Genomic DNA, 27,810 nt, shown 5'->3' with positions numbered 1-27,810 from the left:
TAAAAGCTTTGTTGATATTATTTACTGGTATATAACCAGCTGTGGGAAGATTTATACAGTATTACTAAATGAAAAAAAAAAAAGTTCAAAACTAAACTTTCTTAAACTAAAAAAAAAAATACAATTAAATCATTTTTTGTCTTTTAAATGAACCAATAATTAAATATAAAAACTTAAATTATATAATTTTAAATTGTAAATCTTTAATATTGTAATTTTAATAATGTTTTTTAAAAAATAAAATGTTTTCAATTTTATATAATAAATCAAAAATATCAATTTTTACTGTTCAAAGCCCTAATTAATTATGGACTTAAATAATAAAAGAAGTCTTAAATTTATAGAATGCAAATTCCTTTTACCCAATACTTGTTAGAATCCTTGATTTGATACAATATCTGGTAATGCATTCTAAATATTGAAACAAGTCAATATTGATAAGTATATATTTAAATGTATTTAAAAGTCCTGAAATCTACAAGTGTCTAGAAGCCCAAATCTACGACGACATTGTAGAAAATTATTTTGAACTAAAAAGTTTTCAAATTTTATACTGTTTTATAAAATATACTTATTCTAAAAGATTTAATATAAGACATTTTTCACTAAGGATGATGTATTTTACAGAAGTTAATCTTTGAAGAATTAATTCTAAAGGAAAAAAAAAAAACAAATATAACATGCCAAGATTTATAGGTTAATTGAAAAAAATACTGCTACATTAAGATTGCTAATAAATCTATTAATAAACTTATTGACAATCTTAAATATAACAAAATTTTTCTCTATTAGAATTAATTTTAAATAAAAAGTTTTTCTAAATTAAATTTAACACACAAAAGAATTACAGATAAACAATTTATGAAAAAATAAAACTTTTTTTGGCCTCAAAATTTCATTAAATCCTATTTCAATCTGAAATAAGAAATATAACAAATCTGTGTTTAAAATGGGAAAATAGTATTGATTTTTAATATCACAACTATATTACAGAAGTACTTCACATATTCACATAATATAAATATATACAGTATATATATTTATATATTAAATTTTTATCTTATAAATATATTTTACATGTAACAAATCTTAATGTACATAGAGATCTCATTTAAAAAATTTATAAGAATTTCATTATTATACAATTATTGTAAAAATATATATAGGCCCGTATATGTATATAGAACATTCATTAATACTTTTATAAAGGGCAAAATTTAGAAACTGCATCATTAAGTAACATATTGATATTTAAAGTGAATCCTTTAAAAATTAATTTATTTAATTCAAATTCATAATATATCGTTATGTTCTTCAAAATTGAGTACTCTTCGCTGACATTGTCTCAGGAACTGTTGGTGTTTTAAATATATCTTCATTCCACCTTTAACTGCTACAAAAGTTATTCCTCCCTAAACAAATTATTTATATTATTATTTATTTTAAAATCAGAATTCAGAAATTTTAGAAAAGTATGTTATAAAATAAAATAATTAAAACCTAACCAAAAGGGCTCTTTGTAATCGTGACTGTACACTGCTAAACAACACCTTTCCCAAAACTGTAGCCACGGTTGGCAATATCAAGGCACCGCAGAGTGCACGAGTATGAGATACTGGATCTGAATAACTCAGGCTATCATTTATAAGATATTCTCTGAAGGAGTGCATCAGGGCAACACTACTTAGAAGATTTTTCAAGCCTGGTATTCGTCCAAAATGCCTTCTCCACAATTTCAGTATGTAATCTTCCCAACGCACCATTTTCCCCAAAATTAACATCACTGGAATGGTTGGAAGACCTACTAATAAAAATAGAGGATCTGCTTCTTCCATTACATGTAGTCCTTCCTTATGGCCAAGAACCTAAGACAATATGACGTTAGAACATATATAAAAAATCAGATTCTATATTCTATGCATACTTCAATAAAAGTTAATTAATTATATAAAGTTTTAGATATATTTTTATAAAAACTGATTATTGTAGAAATTAAAATATTTACATCCCATTAGAGATGAAGTCAAAATTACTTCAAAATTATTAATTAAATACACTGAACTATTTCATTTTAATTATTATTACTATTAAAGTAATAACTTACTTTCCTTGAAGTCCAACAAATTTATTAGTTATAAAAGTTAATTTGCAAATGTTAATATTAAGCATATTAAAAGAGAAAAATTGTATTTTTTTTTTTTAAGAGATAAGAATTGTAAAAATAAATTCTACATTATTGTTTTGGGAGATAAAAAATTACTATGAGAATTTATTCATTTTTTAGTACTTTAACTGTTAATTAAAGAATCTAAAAATATTTGGAGTAAAATTTGTTAGGTTTCATGAAATTATTATTTTAACATATGACACAATAATGGATGGAAAGATTGATTATTTGAAAAAACAAACTATTTTTAAAATGATCTATTATTGATATATTATTTTAAATAAATTATAATTACTTGCATGACAGTCACTGCTCCATAGGTAACAGCAGTCCAATAAATTGAACCAACAACAACTCCTGCAGCCACAAATGGACACACTTTATATAATAGTCTATCAGCCAAATCCATCATATATATGAATATACCTATATTATAATTTAATTATTAAATATTTTAATAATTTTATAGAAATATAAAACTTTAATATTTATATACAGAGCTACATTTTAAATTATAATCACAGATAATATCCCATAAGTTCTTTTCAAAGTTAAGATTATACAACTTTTAAATCTACTTAACTAAGCAAGAAGAAAACTCATTATCGGAACTATAGATAATGACAAAAATTTATTAAAATCAAATATATATACACAATGGTTCCTCATACTTCAAATTTATTCATTCAAGGAGGCCATTCAAACTCTGAATTGTTCAAAGTCAGAATAAATTTTCCTGTTAAAAATAAAGTGATTTCATTCCTAGACCCTGAACAATACCCATTTCAATATTTACTCCATTCGAAACTGTACTTTTATAAAATACTCAGTCAAAACCTTTTAATGCAGTATGTATAACTTTGTTCTTATTGAAATGTTTTTCCCGAAGATTATTCTAATGTCTTCAGTCATTTTAAACAAAGTTATATACAGTGGAACCTCTATATTCGTCATTAATTAATCTGTTCCTAAGGACCTAACGAATATGGAATATGACAAATATAGAAACAATTTTTTCTCATAATAAATAACTGATATTCAATTAATCCGTTCCCATCCTGAAAAAAAGGTACAAGAATAAAAATTATGTTGTTTGTAAAACTTTATCTTTATTGTACTAAATAAATACAGTATAGTGGTAGATGGGGAAGAACAGTATTATTAATATAGTATTATTGTTTAAAAGAAGACATATCAATTAAAACATTAGGTAATTCCAATTATGATTACGGGGTCTTGCCGATAATTCAGTAGCACTTGATTTAATAAAGAACTTGTCCAGTGTTGTGTGTTTTTGTCTGCTTTTTAAAACTTTTTCTGAAGTAGGCAATTACATTATCATTGAATGTATTTATATTTTGGTTGACTATTTGGATGCCATTTTGGAGCGATTGGAACTTAATTTCTCGCATTGATTATTTTTCAATAACTCAACAACACACACAAGGACTGCACAAAGCAAACTGATTAACTACAGCTAGCTAACATGGCTAGCTGATCAGCGTGGGCATATGATTGTAGTGCCACTTCCGGTGTTGGGAATGATGACTAATATAGAAAATACTGATGAATATGGAAAAATAAAAATGTCATCAAAATGACATTTTTATGTCGTTTTAATGACATTTTGTTGTGACAAAATGAATATCAAATATTACAAATAGATGTTCCACTGTATACTGTATTAAAAGGTTTTTGTGTAAATATTTAATACCTATTTCAATTGTTTCATACCCATTTTGATTTATTAAAATTATATCTGGAGACATTTCACTCAATTAACTCCAAAAACACTTAAACCTAGTAACAAACAAAAATTTATCAACTGAACTAACATTTTCAACCTAGTTTAAAGGTCATCTTTAATCATTTTTGTTTGTTACTAGATTTAGGTGTTTTTGGAGTTAATCGTACTTAGTGCATCCATTTCAGTGTTTATTGCCTTCAGATAAAAAGCATATTATGCTTATGAGTGTTGGAAAGGATACAATGCTGCACAAACAGTACATAAAACTTTATAATGTATTTGGTATTTGGCTAGAGGTGATGTTTATGGCTAGAGATGGAAAATCCAGTTTCAAAAGTGGAACTGAAACTATTGGAACTCTCTCTCTCCAAATATGGAACTGTTCTGATGGAACAGCTTCTCAGAACAGTTATGTTCCATTGGAATTGCTTAGTCCAGGGGTTGGCAAACCTTAGGAAAAGGCCAGATTGTAAAAAAAATCAGGTTCGGTAGGCCACGTTAAAAACTCAAAAATAGGTATATTTTTTAATAGGTATTTCTATTCATAAAGCAAAAACAAAAAAGTTATTTTTTATTAGGAAGTGATATTTTTACATATGTAATATTTATACACATTATTGCTGATACTTAAAAGCAATTAAAAACATTTTTAATGAACTTATTATAGAATGGTGAAAATTTGTACTAATGTGAAGAATGAAATTGTTTCTTCTGATAGTAATTCCTATCTTTCCTGCAGTTCAGATTTGGCCTGTTTGCCGACCCCTGGCTTGGTTGATTGGACTAAACAGTTTCTCGTTGGTTTTGTGTGTGTGTGTGTGTGTGTGTGTGTGTGTGTGTGTGTGTGTGTATATAAATAGAATGTTTCTCTATCTCTGTTCTATGCTTTTCAATTGATCTGCTCCAAATTTTTCATGCTTAGTTGCTAGATGTTATAAAAATATAGTATATAGACTTTCATGAAACCTGGACAACCCACTTTCCCTAATTTCATCCTTCCTTACTAACTCTCAAACACTTTGTCCAGACTGCACCAAATTTTTCATCTTTATTCTCTGAAACCTTGAGAAAAATCTAGACTTCCATGTAACCTGGACACTCCACTCTTCCTCTAATTCAATCTGACACTTCATGATAATCTTAACAACAGTTGGCTAAAATAACCATATTTGTAATATGGTTTTCATTTTAACATTTAGCCTTCTTACTTTTGGCCAGGCAATGCCAGACGTATCTACTAGTTACTAATAAAAAACAAATAATTATGAACACTGACAAAAATATAAATTTTTAAAATAGCTTTATAAATTTAAAATACTCAAAACCAATTTCATTACTCCTAAAACTTTGTGGAACATTTTCATTTAGTTCAAGTTAAAATCCAGATACAGAGTTCACTGTTCCATGAGAACCGTATTCATAAAAGTACAAAATGAAAAACACATTAGTAGTTCTAACTGGAACTATCTTAGTAATTGGTATGGAATGGTTCCTAGCAGTTCTGAGTTCAGAACAGTTTCTTTGGATGATTACAACACAGAACTACCCATTTCTAGTTTACTTAATGCGTGCATTTTTTTTCACTGTGCATGAAGTTTAAACTCTAGAGCGAATTTCTGTCAAATTTAGCAATCAAACTTGGAAACGTTTCAACATTAATGTGAGGTTTAATATAGGTAATTAATAAATTAAAATCTTTTGTAGTAAAATAGGGAGAGAGCTAATTAATTTTAGATCATTGACAAACTAATATTAATGATTTTGTACACAAAAGAAATTTAATGTTATATACCAACAGAAAGAAAATACTGCAGGTAGTCATGTGGAATACCAGTAATTGAGATAAAGTGAGAAGGGAAAGTAATTCTATATTTCCTCAAAATCAAATAGTAATTTAACAGGAATAAACAGTATTAAAGTTAAATCACTAAGTAAAGACATTAAAGCTGAAAGAATCAAAAGCCTGCATAAGACCTAAATACACAATATATGGAATATTTTAAAAATTTACCTAATTCCACACTGAGTTACTAAGAGTGAAAGTAATGTAGTAAAGTAAAGTAATGAAAAGATATAGTTTACTACAGTATTGAGCAGGGTTTAACTTAGAAGACATTGTCTTTTGTATTATATTTTTCTTCCAAACTCAATATCATCTTTTTGATATATAACAGACATGGGCAAATGTGGCTCTTTTTGAGTTACTTGTGGCTCTTGCTGAAAGTGTTAATTTCTGTTTTTTATTATTTTTTTACAATTTTATATTTATAATTTTGTGAAAATATGTTTATTAAAAACATTCAATATTTGTTTTATATTATATTTATATTATATAATAAAATTGCACGCCTTACCATACTATCAGCCACGACAGTACAGAACTGCGGCTCTCGTGCATTTTGCAAAACCTACATTTCAGCTCCCACCGAACTCTTGCTTGCACACCCGATATATAGTGATAGTGATAGTGTGTGAAAGAAATGGCATACCCAAGGGTGTTGCCAATAAGAAAGGGGGTGATAGAGAGAGTGAGAGAAGGATGGGGGAAGGGAATGGGTGGGGGGAGAGAAAAGGGGGGAAAGGAGAGAACAGTAGAGCAATACGCAGGGACCAATTGAATGGGATCCTGAAAATAAAGAGTGGTGCTAGCAGTACAAATAAGCATGTAGTAGACAGAGAAGAGTACGCTCTGAAAAGTAACAGTTGTACAGTAAAAAACAGATGTCTGCCCACTAAAAAACAGGATTGATAAGCGGGGGCAGATTGGAGGAGGACACAAAGGGGCTAGCCCTTATAATGTAAGCAGTAATAAGTCCGACAACTAGGTCATCATTCTGCGTCTGTTGTAAAAATTCATTAATGGAAGATGCTTACAGAAGTTTTTTTGTCCATGGAATATCCGTATTGAGCAGGAGGAGGACACTGAAGTTGCAGGGCCAATGATGACCTTCCGCTTGCACTACGTTACGCAGATTTCTGCAGTAGGAGGTGTACTTAGAGCAGGTGAATAAAACGTGGAATGGATCCTCTTCTTCTAATAATTTTCTAAAAGGCTATTGAGAATCTGTCATTATTACTTTCACATCATCTACTGACAAAAAAATAAATTGCTTTCACACCAACTTTGGAAAGAGACAAAGTCACAGGGAGCCAGGTCTGGCAAACATGGTGGGTACTCAAGCACAGTGATGATATGATTAACTAAAAACTGCTTCACAGACACATTGTGGGCTGGTGCATTGTCTTGGTACAAAATCCAACCTCTTCTCCATAATTCTGATTGTGTCCTTCTCACACGTTCATGCAATTTTGTCTAGACCAACGGTCGGCAACCAGTGGTCCGCGAGAAAATTTGGATGGTCCATGGAGAAATTTGGACATTGTTCAACTGAAGGTTATGCAAAGTATTACGAAAGAAATGCAAAATGCTTAGTTGCTTTTTTTCACTCTTCGGGGATTTTTATTTGAATCTGAAACCAAATACGAAGTGACTGTTATCAATAAATAATGAACAATAAACAATATTGTGAGTGCGATTGTCATCCTTCGTGGCAAAGCACTAAAAATCCATAAACTTATTTCAAACATGCAGCAATAAACTTTAGGCTTACATTAATTTGTTATAATTAAACAAATGAGTTTCATATTAATATAGTAAAATTAAACTTTTATGATCATTATTCTACAGATTTTGTATCGTTTAAAAAAATTCATGATAGTGGTCAACAAGATTCAAAAATCTGTGGGGTCAGAAAGGTTGCCGACCACTGGTCTAGACTTTAAGCTGATTTATTGCCTGGCTGCTGAAAATCCACTCTGCTATTACAATACATATGCTGGTTATCAAAGAAAAAATCAATATGGCCTAAGCATTTTTTTTTTGGGTATAATAATCCACTGAAAAGGTCTCAGCAGTAACCAAAGCAAAATGCATTTGGCAGTAACACCCACTGTTTTGTTGTGATTGATGTTCAAATAAAAAAAACTTCTTTTTTAAGAACTGACAAAGTTCTGACAGCACTTCACAAAATCAGTTTGGAAGAAAAACATTGTCTCAAAGACATTTTTAGCCTTTCTCCAGATGCAACCCCATCCTCAGAATGACATTTTTTTCTTACATGTGCAAGGACCTAAACAAAATCCCATAAATTGCAGAATTTTTGTGTAAAAAAATTTAATGATAGATTATATGAGAGAGAGAGAGAACTCTTGATCTAAACAATGTGACACAAAATGTAAACAAGTCCTGGGACAACACCAACAGAGAGCCAACACGATGCCAACATGTGTTAAACGACCTGTTAATGTCAAACCCAAAGGTAAAACTCTGACACAAGTGCTCATAAACAGATAGAAATCTGACTCAAGTATTCATAAATAGTCAACTTAGGAAAACTATTTTGGAAAAGGGGAAAAATTTGAGGGATAGAAAAATATCGCATATGATCGTTAGAATTCCAAAATGACAGCATTTACAATGGGTTAAATTATGAGTGCAAGTGTTGTGGTTCTATCAACAATCTCCAAGCATAGTACAACAAAGGGTGTCAAATAGACACCTCAAATTGGACCTTTCTCATGACCTGAGTTGGTCTCTGTTTTTCCCCGGGTAAAAGGGGAGACCAATCGGGAAGTAAGAAATGGGACAAGGGACCAATCTGAAATGAGGATAGTGAAAGAAAAACTATAAAAATCAGAGTTTCAAGGTCGAAAGGAGAGTCTCCTCTGGATTAAGCCTACAGTTGTGCTACCGCCGATCACCTAGGATGCCGCAGCTTCATCTCACTGATCATCTGCATCGTCCAGCGATCCTTCTCATCCGCCCGGGACAACCAATCAACCGAACTTTCACCGTTTCGAAGGAATGCTGAGATGTAAGCATGAATTCAACCAAATAAACGATTTTTCTCTTGTAAGACACTTGTTTTTCATTTGCCTCCTTTGCCACAGCCCGAATACACAGTTTCCCTTAGGCTCAATTTGATGCAGGATTGATTGTACCCCCCTTTTTAGTCAGCAAATCTTACATATGCTACCAATTCCAAGTGCAAGTGGTCAGCCTGAAGGAGAGGAGTATTTTCAAAGGGATGAGACATTATAAAATGCATCACCTCTAATTTTTTCCTTAGCCAATTCTATATCAATAGCTTTTCAGAAAGTTTAACATATGAATTTCTTTAAGACTATCATTCCAGAATAATCATTAGGAAACAATAATTATATGTATCACAAGTACCACTAAAAATTTCAGTTTATTTTAAAAATAATAAATATTTAAAAATCAATAAAGGCATACCAAAAGATGGAAATAATATCACATATTCTGTATTGCATTGTCTACAGTTAACTTTCAGGGCACTATTTCCTCTTTGCTTCTCATCTATCCATCTCTGTAAGCAATGCTGATGAACCCATTTAGTAGTACCCTGACATCGACATGGTTGAACCCAAGTGGCTGCCTGATCTTCTTCTTCTGTTGCAAAACATATCCAACAATACCTTTTGCTAAATTTTAAAAAATTTAATTAAAATTAATAATTTTTTTAATTTATATAGATTTACGATGTAATTATCAAAATATATAAATACTAGCAGATGAGCCCGGCATTGCTGGGTAAAAAATAACAACAAAGGTTAATATTATTAGATTATATAAGGGTTAGAAGTATGAAATAAAGCAAATATTATAATATAATAGAACTACAAAGGTTATCTTACATAAACCCAACCTTTATCTATACTAATATTATAAAGAGGTAAGTAAGTTTGGATATAGCAGGTAATCTCCGAAACTACTCATCTGATTTCAAAAATTCTTTCACCAATATTTAGAATGGATAGGCTGTATATTATTCCATTAAACATTCATATAAATTAAAAGATATCATCTAGGATTAAGGCTTTTATGTCCAACAGATGGCACTAACTCTGCAAGTACAACGACATAAGTTTGCTTTTCTGTGAGGCATTATGCTTTTCTGTGAGGATGAACAAAGCAGATCATCTATCTATCTATATAAATAAAAATGTAATGTTTGTTTGTTCCTACCTATTCCTTTGAAGTTTTGACACAATGTTGTATTCAAATACGCACGTGTTTTTATATAATATACATGTCAAAATTCCTCTCACTGGGAAGGATGGACAGGATTAAGGCTTCCGTGAAGAACTCAACTTCTATTTATACTATTTTAGATGTGGTTTTTTGTGTTTTTGATTGCATTTTAATAGGCTATGTCAACAGAATGTACAGTTCAGTTCAGTTCTATTAAAAAGGTACAAATTAATGTACATCCTGGCTCCACAATTAGCACTACCAGAGTTCAATACAGAATACATAAATTGGAATTACAGATAAATATAAAGTTACAAATGAATGTGAGAAATAAAATATAAAACAAAATAATAACAACAACAACAACAAAAAAAAAACCTAATAACTAGTATGTACAATTATATACAAGTTGAACAGTATAGCAGAATGTATATAAGATAAGATATACAAACAAAAGAGGAAAGTATTACAATGTAGTGAGAGAAGAAAGCCAATTAACAAATATGTACAAAAATTTACATGTTGAACAGTATTACTGATGGTGATATAAGAAATGCAATGCAACAGGCAAGCAGGAGACAGACCGTAGTGTAAGTAGTACAGCCACGGGTAGTACAATGAGATCGTGTGATGAGTAGGCTGCCAGCTGCAGAGGAAGAGTCTGATGGCGGCAGCTGAATCTAGTTGTTGATGAGGCTCATTGAGTGGTTGCCGAAGCTTCTGGCTAACCTTTCAAAAGGCAAGGAAGATTTCCTTGCTGGCCCAAATGTCAGAGTGGTTGCATGGCCAACTAATATTAAGTTCATCCATGAGGAGTGTAATATTCATGCGTTCATGTTCAAGAGTATAGCAGTCAAAGAGGTAATGATCGGAGCCATCTTCCACTTGGCAAGTCGGGCAGACTTGTAGGTCCATGTTGGTGAAACGGTGCAAGTAGGCTGCAAATTTAGCATGGTTGGTAAGTAACTGCGTAGTGTAGTAATTTGGAGAAAACCACTGCACGGAGAGGAAGCGATGTAAGTCAGTCCCTAGTGGCAAGTGTGGCAATGGTTTCATGTCTTTTAATGAGTTTGTAGAAAGCATTGAAGATTTCCTTGTTTTTAATGAAGACGTCGTGATCACATGGCCAATCAATATTGTAGCTGTTTACAGTGATTTTTAGATTGAGATGTTCTGTTTCGAGAGAAATGCATTCGAATATATAATGGTCAATGTTATCTTGAAGATTACAGATAGCACATAAGGCATTTCTTTTGTTCATAAAACGCTGAAGATAATTGGAAAATTTACCATGTCCAGTAAGAAATTGGGTGAGAGGAGAACTTGGTTTAACCCATTCGTATGTATCATGGAAATTTTTAACATCTGGTATGAATTTGAAAGTAATGTTGTTATGTTTTTGAGTCCAGTTATTTTGCCAACGATGGAGTATATCATCGTATAATAATTTTTTGACACTTCTCCGGCAGATCTTATTATATATAGTGCAAGTAGTCATATCCCTGGCGGCTTCCTTAGCTAATTGATCCGCACGTTCGTTTCCTATTAATCCCTGATGTCCTCTTGTCCAAGTGATGCTATATTCATTGGTAGAATTGTAGAATAAGTAACGAATGCGAGTGGCAATAAGGTGCAGTTTTCTACTACGAAGAAGTTGAATAGCAGAATATGAATCACTAATTATATGGACGTTCTTATATTCCTGGTAAAGTTCGATCCAGTAGGTAGCCATGTATATAGCTAGCAATTCCGCCTGGAATACCGTACTTGCTTTATGTAACTTGCCTTTTACATTGTGTATTTCCATGTTGTGTTCGTAGACTACAAAAGCACAACCGATGAATTCGTCGATTCCAGAACCATCAGTATAAGTTTCAAAGTCGGGTTGTGTGAGAGGATCAATCCGAAACAGGTTGTTAATGTATGGAGGTAGACTTTCAGCAGTTGAACTATGACTTTCATAGTTTTCCGATCTAATTTCACCGGTAGAAGTGCAAATATTGGTTCCTATTTTCAGTTGGTGTAGATTGTATTCGAGTTGGATAATCTCTGTAATTGGAGGTTTTCGAGCTAGTACCTGTAAGCTACAAGTAGGAGTTGTCCTATATGCTCTCGTTATTAAAATCAGTGCTTTCCTCTGTGAAGATATTAATTTTCGATGTAGGTGAACTTTATGAATGGCGTTACCCCAACTACAGCAACCGTAAGTAATAATGGGGATGTAAATTTGATCATAAATAATATTTATAGCGTCTGATGTGAGTCCCCAGTTTTTCCTAGCAATTTGTGAGAAAGCATGAAAGATTAAGGTTGTTCTCTTAGCAATATATTTGACATGATCTTCCCAGCCAAGTCTAAAATCTATCCATACGCCGAGATATTTAATGCTTTTTTCAATTTTAATCGGCATATTATTCATTTTGATTGAAGGTTTGCGAAGGTATAAGTTGGGTTGTCGTGGCTTGTTGAATACGATTCCAATAGTCTTATTCGGATTAAAGTTTAATTTGTATTGTTTTCCCCATTGATATATTTTTTCGAGTATCTCGTTGCCACGTTTTTCCAATACTGCACGAGATCTCCCACCAATAAGAATTAGCACATCATCTGCATAGGCGGTAGCTGAGTCATATCCAAAGTTTTCTTGTAAAAAAGCATTAAAGGTTAAGTTCCATAGCAGAGGTCCGCATACTGATCCCTGTGGGCATCCTCGTACAATGTTGCGTTCCACACAGCATGTTCCATATTTTAGTATGGCTTTGCAACCATGAAGATAATTTGCAAATAGATGATATATATTTGATGAGCAAGCAGTTTTCCTTAGTTGAAGGAGTACGAAAGGCCACCAGGCACTGTCGAATGCTTTAGATATATCCAAACTAACACCGAGCACGTATTTATGGTTATCTAGTAGATTTTTGATATTTTGTACGGCATCGTAAATAGCATCTGAAGAGGAAATTTGCTGCCTAAAACCGTATTGAATGTTGCTAAGGAGTGCCTTGTTCTCAATATGCCAAGTTAAGCGATCTGTTATTAGTCGCTCAAGGACTTTACCGAAGACTGATAGTAATGAGATCGGCCTGAGTTCATTAGGCTTATTTGGTTTAGGGACAGGTACTAATTTTGCAATTTTCCATGGGGCTGGAAATATCCCCAAGCTTAAACAGGTATTATAGAGTTGCAATATTTGAGAGGGAATAAGTCTCCATATGTTTTTGGCAATTGTGGCGTTTATGCCATCAATTCCAGGGGATTTACCATCTTTGAGTCTGCAAAAAGCGTTATTTATTTCATCATACGTAAAATCTGGAGAATGATCATTATTGGTGTACGGGGTTATATCCAGTCTTAATTGCCTTTGCCATGGGGTATCTTCTTCAGCATTGTCATTAATGCAGAAGGTATCTATTTGCCGTTCTAAGGAATCTAGGAGACAATGGTCAGTAATTAGCTGATTCATTGATCCTGGATCAGCAGTAGTTAAAATTTGGGGTTTGCGTAGTTTGTTAGTGCATAATTTTGTTAGGTATCCCCATGGGTTGGAGGAGGCAGCACTACAGTATTTCCACCAGGATAAGATCTTGGCATCTTTTATTTCTTTTTTGTAGATAGTCTGGTGGTCGTAATATTGCTGTTTTAAATTGGTTCGGTGTGGCTCAGTTCTGCATGACTGAAATCGCCTCCTTAGAAGGTTGTTGATTTTACGTAATTCTGAGAGCCGACTGTTCCACCAAGGGACAGATCTATGTTTAGGAGAGGTTTTAGGAATATACCTATTACAGGCGTAATTAATTTTGTGAATGTTGTGCTCAAGAACTTCCGCAATTATATCAATGGAGTCATTGAAGTCATATAATAAACAGAATGTACACTAAGAAGGGATTTTTTGAAATTCCCCCACGGGGAAGTGTTATACATTTATAATAGATATATTTTGAGCCACAACAACGCGTGGCCAAGTCTGCTAGTAGTAATATAAATCAAATACTAAAATATAATAAACAGTAAAAAAAAACCATATAGAGAGTTTGGTTATTTCAGCCTACCACTGTCACATTTATAACAATACTAGGATGGTACAAAATGGCACAATTTCATCGGTCAAGTAGACACCAATTAAAAACACGATATCTTAACATTATAAAAAAATATGATATTTAAAAAATTTATCTCTAAGAAACTGTACTATTCACAACAAATTATCAGACGTAATCTTCCAATCTTTGCAAAAAAAAAAAAAAAAAAAAAAAACAAACTGGACCAAATATTTAAACTCGGCACCCTCTAAAACCACTTAAAATATATTTTGTGCAGGCTGGTAACCTTGTATTATGTAATTTTTCCTATTTGAATGCCACCATACCACTGGTCCAATAGAAAGAAGGGACTGTTACCAAAAGGGGTTGAAGTAATTAGATCAAAAGTAGTCGTTGACTTCCTCCTGGAAGAGAAGATTGTCAATGACTTTGCTATTAATATTTGAAAAATAATCTATGTTGGATAGGTTGTGATGGCCTGCATGTGAACGTCTGAAAGACTTTATAAGACTTGTTTAAATAGTAAAAAATCTTGTAAAAATGCGAGAATAATTGCTTTTATGTGATAATGAAGTGTTTAAATTTTTGCAACAGATTGTATAAACTACGTGAGAAGTATGTTCTCATAAATATTGCATTTATAGAAAAATCATTGGGCTGCAATTTGAAAAAATGTAACCTATAAATTCTGACTGTCATCCCATCTGTCTCTATCTTTTCTTAATCTCAAGAAAGGAGTTAGATAGACAAAAGTTGAGATTAAATGTGGAAAGCTTAGGGCAACAGGCCCAGATTAACTATATAGGAACTGTAGAAGAGGTTTTTCGCAGTTTCCATTTCTTAATATAGTCTGGTATGCTATTCACGCCAATTAATATTAATAAGATGTAAACTCACTGTGTACAGTGTTACAAAATACTTTTCTTTCCTTCCGAGCACTTTCAACGTATGTATTTCCATCATCTTCAGGTGAATAAGAGATTTTTTTTATATCGAACATGAATGTTCGATATAAAAAAAATCTCTTATTCAATATCTCTTATTCAATATCTTATTCGATATCATGTTTGATTTTATATCGAACATTCATGTTCGATATAAAAACGTCTTATCTATATAGGAACTTTCAGTGCAAACCAGAAATCTAGTTAGTTCAATTCAAAATTTTCCCCTAAGCAGAGTTAGATAGATCAGTGTTCCACAACATTTTTCTACTTGCGGCACACCCATGACTCAACATGGAACACCAAAATGTTGTTCCCTTCAAACATATGATATGTTACTAGTAATAGAATTATTTAATGCTACTAACCTATTATTATTATTATTAAACAGACATCAACATCTGTGAGCAAATTTATTTTACATTTAATTTCTTAGAATATGTAAAAATGCATGGCTTGTAATAATCATCTTATTTCATCAATGCTGCAGCAGAGAATGAAATACAAGCCTAAGAAACACAGCAACTGTGATAAAAATATATAAATAAAACCTGACAATTAATAGAAGATGTAAAAGTTCACATCACCCTTTCACATTGTGACAGCACACAGTTTACGGAACACTGAGATAGATGACCAGCATGACTCTACTGCTAACAGGAAAAGTACTATGTACAGGGGCAAGACTGCCACTAAAAGAATTGAGAACATTGTGAAAAGTTGCAGCAAAAGTTGGACAATTTATGTTAAAAAGTATTCTATTGCACAAATGCAATATTACTATTTGGTTACTTCAAAATAAATTGTTTGATATCATTTGCTGTCATCTAATCTGTATCTTTGTGTCAATAGATTAAATATTTAAACTCACAAAGAGTGATAAAACAGACAATGGCATATTTCTTTGTAACAGTATCCAATGATTTGCATCCATCAAGTATAGCTTCTCTTTCAATAAATAATCTTTCTGTTTCTCTCTAAACACACTACAGTAGACCCCCCTATAAAACAGTAGATACGTTCCGTGTTATATGAATTCTGTGTTGTACGAGTCACTTAAATACATGAGCCAATCACAGCCCGGCACATTGCAGTAGGGGCTACGGTTGTTTGAAATGTTTTCTTCCATAAAATTAATAGATTCTGGACTAATTTGGCTCAACATTTCCAAAACATGTATAATTTTTTGGAAATAATCCATATAAACTATGCTATAAACAAAAAATTGTAGGATTACTTACCGAGTGTGCACCGTTCGATGACGCTATTGCTTAAGCTTGTTTTTGTTGCGGAGTGGTTCATCAAATGGCGAGCGCGTGTTTCCTGATAAGTTATTTTTCTGCGAAAAATTCACTGAACTTTGGAGACATCATTAATATAAATATAATTTTTATGGCAGTTAAATAATAAATGGTTTTTAGTAGGTCCGCTGCTCGTTTAAACTCAACAGTTTGTGCAATGTCCGCTATTGGTCCAGATTTGACCAATCCTGTCATGACACGAGTTGGTGGTGATGTTTTATCGTGTTATACGAACACGATTGCAATTTTTTCGCCATGTTATACAAATCCGTGTTATATGAACCCATGTTATAGGGAGTCTACTGTAATATCATTTAAAGTGAAAAATTTTGAAAGCCATATTAAGTGATAATTATTAGATTTGTACAAACACAATGACATAGTACTTTCAGCCATCATATGAAGATCAACTTGTTCATATTGCAAATAGAAATTCAAAATTCATAGTTTTGAAAGAAATACTATTTAATATAGCCAGGTACAATTTTTAACACATTGTACCTGGCTAGATTTGAGCCACTTCATATTCTTTTCCAATGTCTAATCATCAAATTTTTATAATTACCCTTTAAATTATTAATATAAATAATAGACAACAAACTGCCTAGCTACATTATCAAATTCATTTAATTACAATTAGCTACATTTCTTAGATATTAGAATTTTATATTTGATTTTTTACTTAATATTTTTAGAGGTCTTAAGTTTTTCAATGTCTATGAAATATGTTTTGATAGTTTTTATATAAGGTTGTATATGTTGTTGCATGTACTGTATATATTTTTAAAATGCATCAATAAACATGAACAATAAAAAACATACAAGGAAATCAGCATTTCTTATTAAATTGTCTCTCAACATAACCCAATGAAATGGTGGAATTTAAATTATAAGCAAAAATTTTAAAACTAAGCATTTTCTATAAATTCAATTTATTTTTCTAAATAATTTTGTTTAAATCCAAATGAAAATATATTAAACTATTTAAACATTTAATTATTGAAATGTTTAAAAATATCAAGTTTACATTTATAAGTAATATATTTTATAACATTAAATTCTCTCTCCCTCTAGATTATACCATGTAATTAATTAATTTGCTCTTATAAAATTTTCATACATACACATACTAGGAAATTAAAATATTTAGAAAAAGCATTTAAATATAGAACTAAGAGATATAATCTATATATATACTAATATATAAAGAGAGCATGTTTGCTAGGTAACAGAATCAACTGAACATATTTTTAAAATTATTTTGCTATTACCTTTCAGACGAACATCAATTATATACTATTTTCACATTAAAAAAGGAAAATGCACAAAAATGATGTTTTTACTGCAGAATTTCTCCCACAAAGTATCATCATTTGTCTGGTCCATTCAAGGTTGTTATCCTTCACCACCTGGTGGGCTTCTTTGAAATTATTAACTTATCTAGTAGATTTCAGTTTTAGCAGTTTGGGTAGTTGTGAGTATGTTTTGTTTATATTGTCTTGTCATTTGTTTCTTATAATAATACTCTTATGTTATCAGATACTACAACTGTGAAAAGCAAATTTACTTCCTTTGGATAAAACTAAACTTTTATCCATAGGCTTATAGTACAGTATTTTTATGATTTCATTGTTTTAGTATTAATCCTACTTTACTATTATTTAAAAATAAGAATTAGTCTTATGTTATCAGATATCTACCTATATAACTTGAGTTCTTTCAATTACTTTACAGTTTCATGCATGTGCAAGTGCACCTTGTTGACAATAAAATGCCTAGAAGAAACTCACAATAATCATGAAATACATCCATGTCAAAAAGCAAGCAAATTACAAGTGTAAATAAATATATATATAGGGAGAGAAAGTTAGTTTGTTTCTTACTTCAAGGTAATTTCAGAATACACTGAACCAATTTTTTCAAATTATTTTACTATTGGAAATCTTATTATTTTCTGATGTATTGTACATAAGCTACCTTAAAAATCAGATCCTTCACTTCTTCCTGCTGATTTCATCTCCCTTACAAATTCCCAAACCCTTTGACCAATCAGGACCAAATTCCACATAGTTACTCTCTGATACCCTAAGGCAGGGCTGTCCAACTGGCGGCCCGCCGGCCGTATACGGCCCGCCAAATTATTTTTACGGCCCGCGAGTACATTTTACTATGAATAAATTTATGCTACTAAATTATTATTATTAATATTAAAATTATTTTACTATGTGAAAATTACAGCCACAATGTTCTCATTAATATATTACGAATATTTTAAAGTTTTCTTTTTAGTATAAATAAAATATTTTTTTAATTAACATAAACTGACTTTTCATTTATCAACTTTCTCGGCCCCCGAAATGTTTGGTGAAGAAAATATGGCCCGCGGGCTATGATAAGTTGGACAGCGCTGCCCTAAGGGAATATTTTGACCTATCATTCCTTCTCTGATTTCATCCCCCTACCCAAACTTGCAAGCCTTTTGAGTGATCTAGCCAAATTTTGCATAGTTATCCTCTACAATCTTCTAAACAATAAGGTGACGAACCGTCCTCCTTTAGGGAAGACAATCCTTCCTTTGTAAGTTCTGTCCTCCCTTGAAAAGTGTCCTCCTTTTTGATATTTGAAGACTAATCTGTAAATCTCTATATTTGATTGATGCCAAGCCAATCCAGTGCATGTAATATGATGAGTTTGTATTTGACATGACAGTTCATCAAGGCTCGGTACAGTGCAGCAAAACACGATTATGAAACGCATGTGCTCTGCACAGGTGCTGCATGCAAGTAGTTTTGTTTACTTTTTACCGAAACACAACACAGCATTTACGCATGCAGTAGAGATTATCATAGTGTATTACTGTTGCAATGAATAAAATGTTTCTTTTATTTACAATATTTTTTCCTTCAATTTGTGTGTGTCCTCCTTTCCATTGTAAAAAAGTTGGTCACCTTATAAACAATACACATTACTTTAAAACTTGGACCCTCACTCCTTCCCTTGCTTTCATGCTCCACAAATTGTCAAACCCTTTGACAGATTTGGATGAAAATTTTGCAAAGTTGCAGAAAACATATGCTATACTATAAAAAGGACAACTCAACCCTTTCCCTGAATTCCTGGGTAATGCTAGGCATTTTTGCAAGCTTATTTAATACAATCTGAAAAGTTATTAAATACTAAACATATATAATTAATATTAAACCAAGTTTCCAATTGTTAGATTTACAGGGCTATATTTGGGTTACTAATTACATTAATAGATCAAACATAATACGAAAAATCTGCAATGAGTTTATATAAATTAATTAGGCTTATATGAATGTAAAATTTTGAAAGATAACTGATGAAAGTGTACAAATTATGCTACAATCAGTTTAAAAAAAGTATAAAATCCATTTCAAACTGGCAAATATATAATAAATACTGATGAACAGATTAATTTAATTTATTCTTCAGTATTAAAAACATTAATTATAAATAATTCACTCAAGGTTTTCATCTAACCTTTATTTCGCTTCAACTTACATTACAAAATCCTATCTTATGCTTCAAGTTAGACAGAACAAGTTTAATTCACATTATGAAAATCCAGCAATGAGCTGATCAACTTTCCTGGCAACATTTAAAACTGCATATGGCACCATCTGTTATAAATTTTTAAATAATATATCATATTTTTAATTATCATAAAATAGCAAAAAACTTAATTTTGAGGGTAGGGATGAGTTTTATAAAAACTTGTAAATACTAATAACAAGTAAAATTGTCATTAAGTCAAACCCTACTCGAGGTATGTCACACAACTCCCCTTTTCTTTCCACCCCTTTGACCTTTAAGTACCATAATTTAATAGCATCACAATCCCCCTAATACACAAACTTCACTGGAAAATTTCAGAAATTTTCAACAAAAAGCACAGGAGTTATTAAGCTTCAAAGAGGGTGAACAAAATCGTGCCCATATACACACACATCCCAAATTTTTTTTTTTTGCATTTCTCAACATTTTAAAGTCTTGAGTCCAAAAATGTAAAAATCTTGGGGCAGTTATTTTTTGACCAATCACCGTATTTCTCTGTTATATATAACAGAGCTGGGAAAGTAAAAATAAATTAATTCCTTTATATCCAATTACTTGCAAGAACCAAGAACCAAATTCAAATTGTGCACTTTCTTCTAACATATAAAAACTTCCAAATTTACATCATAAATTCTTTGGTATGAACTGTCTTCCTACAAATGATTGTTACAAAATACTTTCAAAAGAAGTTTACTGTGTGTAAATATTTAAAATTTTGTGAAAGCAATTTTCATACACCTAAATTGATGATATAGCATATAGCCTCTTTACTGAAAAATTTAACTGATGCTTATTTAATAAATTTTGTTAATATTTTGCTGTTGAATAATTTATTCTGTTTTATCCTTTTTCATACCCTTTCTAGAAAGGGGATTTATATCCTGTATTAATAAAATAATTGATTGATTGATTGTAACTCAAACATTTTTTACTTTTACCTCAAATCTTTTTAAAAATATGCAATTGAATTTTGATTGTTCTATAGATTAAACATGTAAAAAATGAGAAATTTTTTTAATGTACACAGAACAGATCTTATTTCAAAAGCAATTTAATATCTGCAAATTGACATGAGATAAGCATTTCATTCCTGGCACTCTAATAAAAAGCTCAGCATTGCTTTGCTCTTTTGAATATAAAACGTGCGACTCACATCAACCAATTAACCGATGTGAATCACCAGTGAATTGGTTGATGTGAGTCACACGTTTTATATACATCCTGGTGTGTTGTGCAGGTAAGCTCTTTTGAATCTTAAAAAGTTTATGATACTTTTTGGTTGGTGTAGCCATCTTTAAGCCTTTCTGTAACTGCATGATCATAACATCTAACATGGGACCATTAATTATGAAGTAAAATATTTACTAATCAAACATTATCAGTCCTTTTTACTCACCTTCATCAGAAATTATTATATATATATATATATATATATATATATACACACACACACAAAAAAAGTGTATGTCAGTTATTTTTACATATTGCATCTAATATCATATGATACATGACAAAAAACAAAATATATAAAAAACATTTTACTCACAGTGAATTACTTGGTGAAAAGATCAGAAAAAATTTGATTAGTGAATATTTTATTGCATAATTAATGATTGTTTGTTATTTCCATAATGCAGTTACAGAAAGAATTAAAAGATGCTATACCAGCCAATAAGTATCAAAAACTTATTGTCAAGATTTGAAAGAGCAAAGCACAGCTGAGTTTTCTATTTGAGTGTTGAGAAAAAAAGGTTTATTCCATGTCAATTTGGAGAATTCACCTTCCCTACAGATGTGCCTCTTTATCTTTGCAATTTAATATTCAGAGAAATAAAATTAACTATATAATATATTGAAACTGGTTTTGTTTCTACACCAAAAAAAAAAATTTAATACAAAATAAAACACCATTGTGATTAATTTACATATCACAATATGTTGTTATAACAAGAATTAATCCTATATAAATTTAACAAAATTTTTTATTCAATTACTATATTTATAAATTTCTTTGATAATCTTAATACTTTATTCTTAATTATACATACTATTTTAGAACACATATATATTTTTAAGTTTCTTTCATAAATTTTCAATAAAAACAATTCAAATAAAACACTGCCAGCTTCATTAACAACAGAAAATAATACTAAAGTTTTATAATATACAAACATTTGAGGTAATTAAATAATTTAGAAACTATGTTAATCAATTTTACATTTTTTAATGTAAATCTATCATTGTATTTCAATACAAGATAAATATCAACAGGATAATTTTTTTAATAAGTTTGCCAAATAGTAAATAAATCACAAAAAATCAAATATAAAAAATTTAGCAACGTTTTGTTACATTTCAGACTTTCTGAACTAAGGTTTGTTGAAAAAATATATTTAAATGTGTTTTTGCTTTAGATAAATTTATGTCCAGTAATTTAAAAATATTGATTTATAAAAAAAAAGTTTATTTTCTATAATTTTTCTAATATTTTTATTTTGCTTTAATAATTAAACAAAGGTATTTATATCATAGCTAATCATAGTAATTTTAAGTATATGTATTAATGCATGTAACTAAATATGAGCTTCAGCATGTGGAGAAATTACACCGCATTTAAAACTTAATCATGTTTGATCTCAAAAAATGTATGTAAATCTTAAGGTGTAAATTGCATTTTATCAGAATTAAAATTTTTACTTTAAGTTACTATATTAAAATAAAGGGATAACATGTAAACTCAGTTTAATTTCACAACATTCAATATGTAAATTCATGTTGCATCATACTATCATACTTTACAACACATTCATTTCAACAATTTCATCCATTATCATATATTTCTGAATCAAAATTCAAATAGTCATACGTAATTCTATTATAAATATTGATCAAAAATTTGAGAAAATTTTTCATCTTTATTGAAATATAATACAGTATTAAACAGTTTTACTTATTAAATGGAATATAATGAGTTTATATCAGTGCAAGCAGGATATAGATAAATGTTGCATTTAAAAAAGAGGGATACTATTTTTTTTAAATATTTATTAGAATCTACTGTCTTATGAAATTATTTTGTTATAATAATATAAATCGTGATTTTCATAACGTCATTTTAAAATACATTTTTAATTTCTATTCTTAAAATTAATAAAAATTTTTCAATTTTTCAAAAACTTTTAAAAAACTGATGTTAAAATTTTAATTAGGAATGCTAATTAAACTTTCAATAAAATCTATCTAATAAACAAATCATTAATATAAAGCATTATAAGGTTAGTGTGGTATATCTAATGAAATTTATCCTTATGATATATTTTAGATTTTTAAAAAGAATTTAAATTTATGTAACTTTTTGTTAAGTATTCAATAATTTTAAATACATAAGATAATAAATTTATAACAATATTATGTGTAAGTAAAAAAAAAAAAAATGGGGGAAATAGGTCAATGATAAAACTATAGACCAAAAATAACAATTTTACAAAACCAGTTCATATGCAACATACCAAGATAATATATGGTCATTCACGTTTGATCAGTTAATTCCTCCTTGACACGATTTTACTTATTCAGTTACAATTTAGGTCAAATGTTGACATTTTCTTTCTAAACTTTTTGTTTCTAAAATATAGACCAGAGCAATTTTGTTTTCAAATCATCATTTAATTTCTCTCTCTTTATTTTTATCTTTATCAACAAATTAATTCTTTCATATGATGCAGTAATTATTTCTTTTACAGATTTACAAATAAATTATAAAATTTCTTAACAATTCACCCAAATATTTCAAAATAAATTTAGTTTATAATGAAAAATACAATATTTTATAAACGGGAATCATTAAAAAGTAATCTAAATTAATACTAAATTACTTAGTTTCTAATTTACGTAAATTTTAGGCACCATTTGGATTAGTATCAAGACATCGGGCTCAGGATGTTAATATATATATATATATACATTAAAATTAAATTTCAATTGTTATACATATAAAATTCTAAAGTTTTAGAAAAATAAGATTCTATTGTATTCAAATAATACTCCATTTGCTTATTGTAATTACGAATATTGTTATCAGTGCAAAAAAATGTTAAAATACACTTCCAAAACTATTTATTGTAATCAAAATTTCAGTTACAGTTTTCATTAACTTAGGTAACTAGTGATTTTTAAGCTGTGTTTTTATGCAATTAGACTCAATGTGTAGCTGAAAACATGCAATTCTATTATTATTATTATTAGCAAGCTTAACCGATTAAATGCTAAACTGGAAATTTCATAAGACAATTGATATCCTCCCCAAAAATAACACCCATAAGAAAAGTTTAATACACAAATAAGAAAAAGGATAACAATCAAAATACATGATAAAAAAATATAAATAAAAAATGAATGATTATATATTATGAAGTTTACAAATGTGTTTAAAATGTAGAAAATCTTTATGTAGAGATTGTTCCACACAGCCCATATTCTGAACAGACCAGTCAAAAAATGATCAGATGGAAATGGAAAGCGTAAAAGATGGGGGTAAATAAACAAGTTTGGTTATGAGTAACTCATGAGAAGAACTCTTAGGCACAGCCAATCAGAATGAATGGAATCATGGAAGTATTTATATAAAAGTAAACGGGCAAAGTATTTAATACATTTGGTAAAACTGAGAATTCTATTTTCAGTGCTAACTATCATGAATTTTTGTAGCAAATAGAAGTGAAAAAATAACTAACAGAAAAATAAAACATTTATTTTCAATACAACTTCCTAGCTGACTATGATAAATATTAAGCATGAATACAGAAGTTACTATTTTCATAGATGATTAAAAACATTCTGTATTGAATAACTATTTTTAAATGCATAATTTCATATTTGAACTAATCCAGTTGTTCCCAAACTTTTGTGACTTGCAGCTCCCTTAATCTGTTGCCATTTGGTACAACTCCCCAATATATATACAGGAAATCCTCATTAATTCAAACTCAGATAGTTTGAAATTAGTTTAGTTTGAAATATAGCTACTGACGAAAACTCTGTCCAAATTGTGACATGCATATATCAACTCATTCATTTAGATTAAAATGCCTTCATAGTATAAGAGAAAAATAGACCAACTAGTGCTGTCTTTAGGGAGGGCCCCTGAATCTGAAAGTAATAAAGTTACAAAGAAAACAAATAGGTTACTTGAAATGAAGAAACCATTAATAATACGATTGAAATTACTCCTCCAACACTTAGTGTGAAGTGTTCAGTACAGGGTAAAAAATCTCACTGGCTAAACAAACAAACAAACAACAAAAAAAAAAGTCAACAGATTTTCTGAGATATGTTAAAAGGGTAATAGCACGATATCCGTAACTGGTCTCGCCTGTGCTAGCTACACCAGTGATCCCTAGGTCTGTAATCTAGTATTGATTCTGTTTCTTCATGGGGGCCCCCAATTCTTCTGGCCCAGGGCCCCTTACGTTCTACAGACGGCACTGCCAACAACAACTCTAATGTGGTCAATATGGCTTTGCTTTTACAGTAACACATTTTTGGGTGTCAACTTACCAATAGACTACCCTTTTTCTATCTTATCTCGTAAATTATGGCTGGTTTTCGAGATTATGAAATTGGACTACAAGTAGCAGATTGAGATATTTCTAGGCACTAGGCTACTACATTTGGGAGATTTACTACTTTTTGAACAATTTAAGAATAATTTGGGGTGCATTTCAAGTAATTCTGCTTTACTTTTTACTAAACCTATCTGGCAACATGTGGGGTTCTCACCAGACATTGTTTACTGCAGTTTATTATTATTATTAATTAAGAAAAATAGCATTCTGTATATGTATCCATATTCTGTTTCCTAAATAAATTACATCAATTACATGGCATTTGGCATATCGTACAGAATATGTAAATTTTGGATAATTCAAAACTCAATAATTTGAAGTTATGATAATTTTTCCCTTGAATTTTGAAGTAATGAGGATTTCTTGTATATTGTATATATTGGAGAATTATGCCATATGTGTACAGTACATATGTATGTTTTTAATTCCTACAGAGTAAACCCAGGCTAGTACTACTCTTTATATCTAAGAGTAATTGGTATATTGGTATTATAATTAAATAACAAACAAATAAGGAAATAACACAGTCTAAGGACTGTTATTTCCTTTATTTGTTTATGTTAAACAAATTCCTTTATTTATGTTATGTTAAACAGATAAAGAATAAATACTGTATTATATAGAATGTAATATAGTACAGTTATTTTCATGTCATATATGCATTGACTATATGTTTTAACTCATGAAACGGAAGTAAAAATGCATGGTAGAAACTGTTTCTCTGTCTTTTTTTCAATTAACAAGGAAAGAATAACTTAATTCTAAAAAAAACATTTGTATTTATTTATAAAGTTCTAGCGAGATAGATCTCAAGATACACAATGCAGACAGGAATATAAAAAATGCACTTCAGAAACAATGTCAGTGCATTACTAATAATTAAAATAATGGCTAACCTGGTTATGATGTCCCTGACTAATCTGGCTGAACTCTTAAATTCTGTAGCACAGTTTGAGAGCTAAAGCACTAAACAAATGATGAACAACTTTCTAATTTAAAAAATTTATGATTTTTAACTTTTTAATTTATCTTAAACATTACTGTTATGAAAAACATTTTCACAGTATTTTGTTGATATTGTAATTTTCCTTTATTTTGATTACTAAATTCAATCTCTTTATAATCTCTTCAGGAAAAAATTAATATAAAAAAAATGTTTTATTAAAATTTATTCTTACATATGTTAATAATTATGAATTGGTTCATATAATAGTAATTGCACAAAATTAATTTTTCTACAGTATTTAATATGATTTAATAATACAAAATTTAAAAAACATATGTATTTTAATTATATTTTTCAAATATTTATAGTATGTAAATAACTAATAACATCTTGTTTTTTGAACATTTCCTAGAGAAGTTATCACTAAACTTCATGAAAATATTTCAACACATTCATTGTTGTTTTTCATTTTACAGTTAATGACAACAAACAAGAAACCCATCAGTAGCCAAGCGGTCTTCGTACCCCGAACACTGGGATTTCGGTCATGGGTTCACATCTCACTCGGACGGGCTGACCACGTAGTTTTCCGTTTCCTCCACGTCTGTAATGCCTAAATAGGGGCCAGTTTTCCTTAAAAGACCTCCTGGAAGGCATTCCCCCTAGTTGGATTGCTTAAGTGTTGCATTGCCATAACTTAACAGACAATAAACAAAAACCTTTTCACAATATTAAAATTTTTAAATATGATTTTCTATATTAATCGGGGATAAATCTTATATTTGTTCCATACAATCCTATTTATTCTCATATGGCAAATTTCAATTTAAAAGAATTTTGTAAGCATATGCTTAATAAAATACAATTAAAATAATTAATATGCTACACACAATAACTAAGAAGTAAAAACAGTTCATTTAATTGTTTATATAATTAGTTGAAAACAAAGTGGCAAAGATTACTCAGATAACAGTAATATATTTATTAAATCAACTTACATTTTAAATAAATTTCATCCAAAATATCCAAATTTAATTTTCCATAAATAAGAAACAACACTAGTAACATATTTTGTGACGTTTTTTTAATATTCTTTTTACATTTAAATATAATTTAGAACAATGCGGAAAGGGAAAATATCAATATTGTGTAGTTATTATAACTACGACATAAAGTTAAAGTAAAAATTATTTAATACTTACTCTTCTTCACACTTGCAATCATTTTCTTTTTTGCAGTCTGTCATTTCTTCAAACTTGAAGATAAATTACATCAACATGATCCTAAAAACGGAAAGTTACTTTATATATCACCTGGTTTAAGTAATGATAAAATATATTCTGAAATATCTCAACACACCACCTTACCGACCAAGATTTCAAACACTACTACTACTTCTGTTTTATC

At 30.0% G+C, this 27,810-nt stretch overlaps 1 protein-coding gene across 1 annotated transcript; it reads right to left on the bottom strand.

Moving 5' to 3' along the window:
- Window positions 1-944: 944 nt before the first annotated feature.
- Window positions 945-27,810, bottom strand: LOC136977798 (E3 ubiquitin-protein ligase MARCHF5). The gene is made up of 6 exons (XM_067273371.1): window positions 27,763-27,810; window positions 27,606-27,686; window positions 9,211-9,419; window positions 2,463-2,593; window positions 1,506-1,865; window positions 945-1,412 (listed from the first exon to the last, which is right to left on the bottom strand). The coding sequence occupies exons 2-6, from the start codon at window positions 27,647-27,649 to the stop codon at window positions 1,293-1,295; spliced, it is 864 nt and encodes a 287-aa protein (XP_067129472.1). The 5' UTR covers window positions 27,650-27,686; window positions 27,763-27,810; the 3' UTR covers window positions 945-1,292.

Source organism: Centruroides vittatus, unplaced genomic scaffold, assembly GCF_030686945.1.
Source record: "Centruroides vittatus isolate TY-2023 unplaced genomic scaffold, ASM3068694v2 contig_474, whole genome shotgun sequence".
NCBI classification, from domain to species: domain Eukaryota; kingdom Metazoa; phylum Arthropoda; class Arachnida; order Scorpiones; family Buthidae; genus Centruroides; species Centruroides vittatus.
Note: the sequence above shows the minus strand (reverse complement) of the source record. Positions and strands in the feature narration are given on the sequence as shown.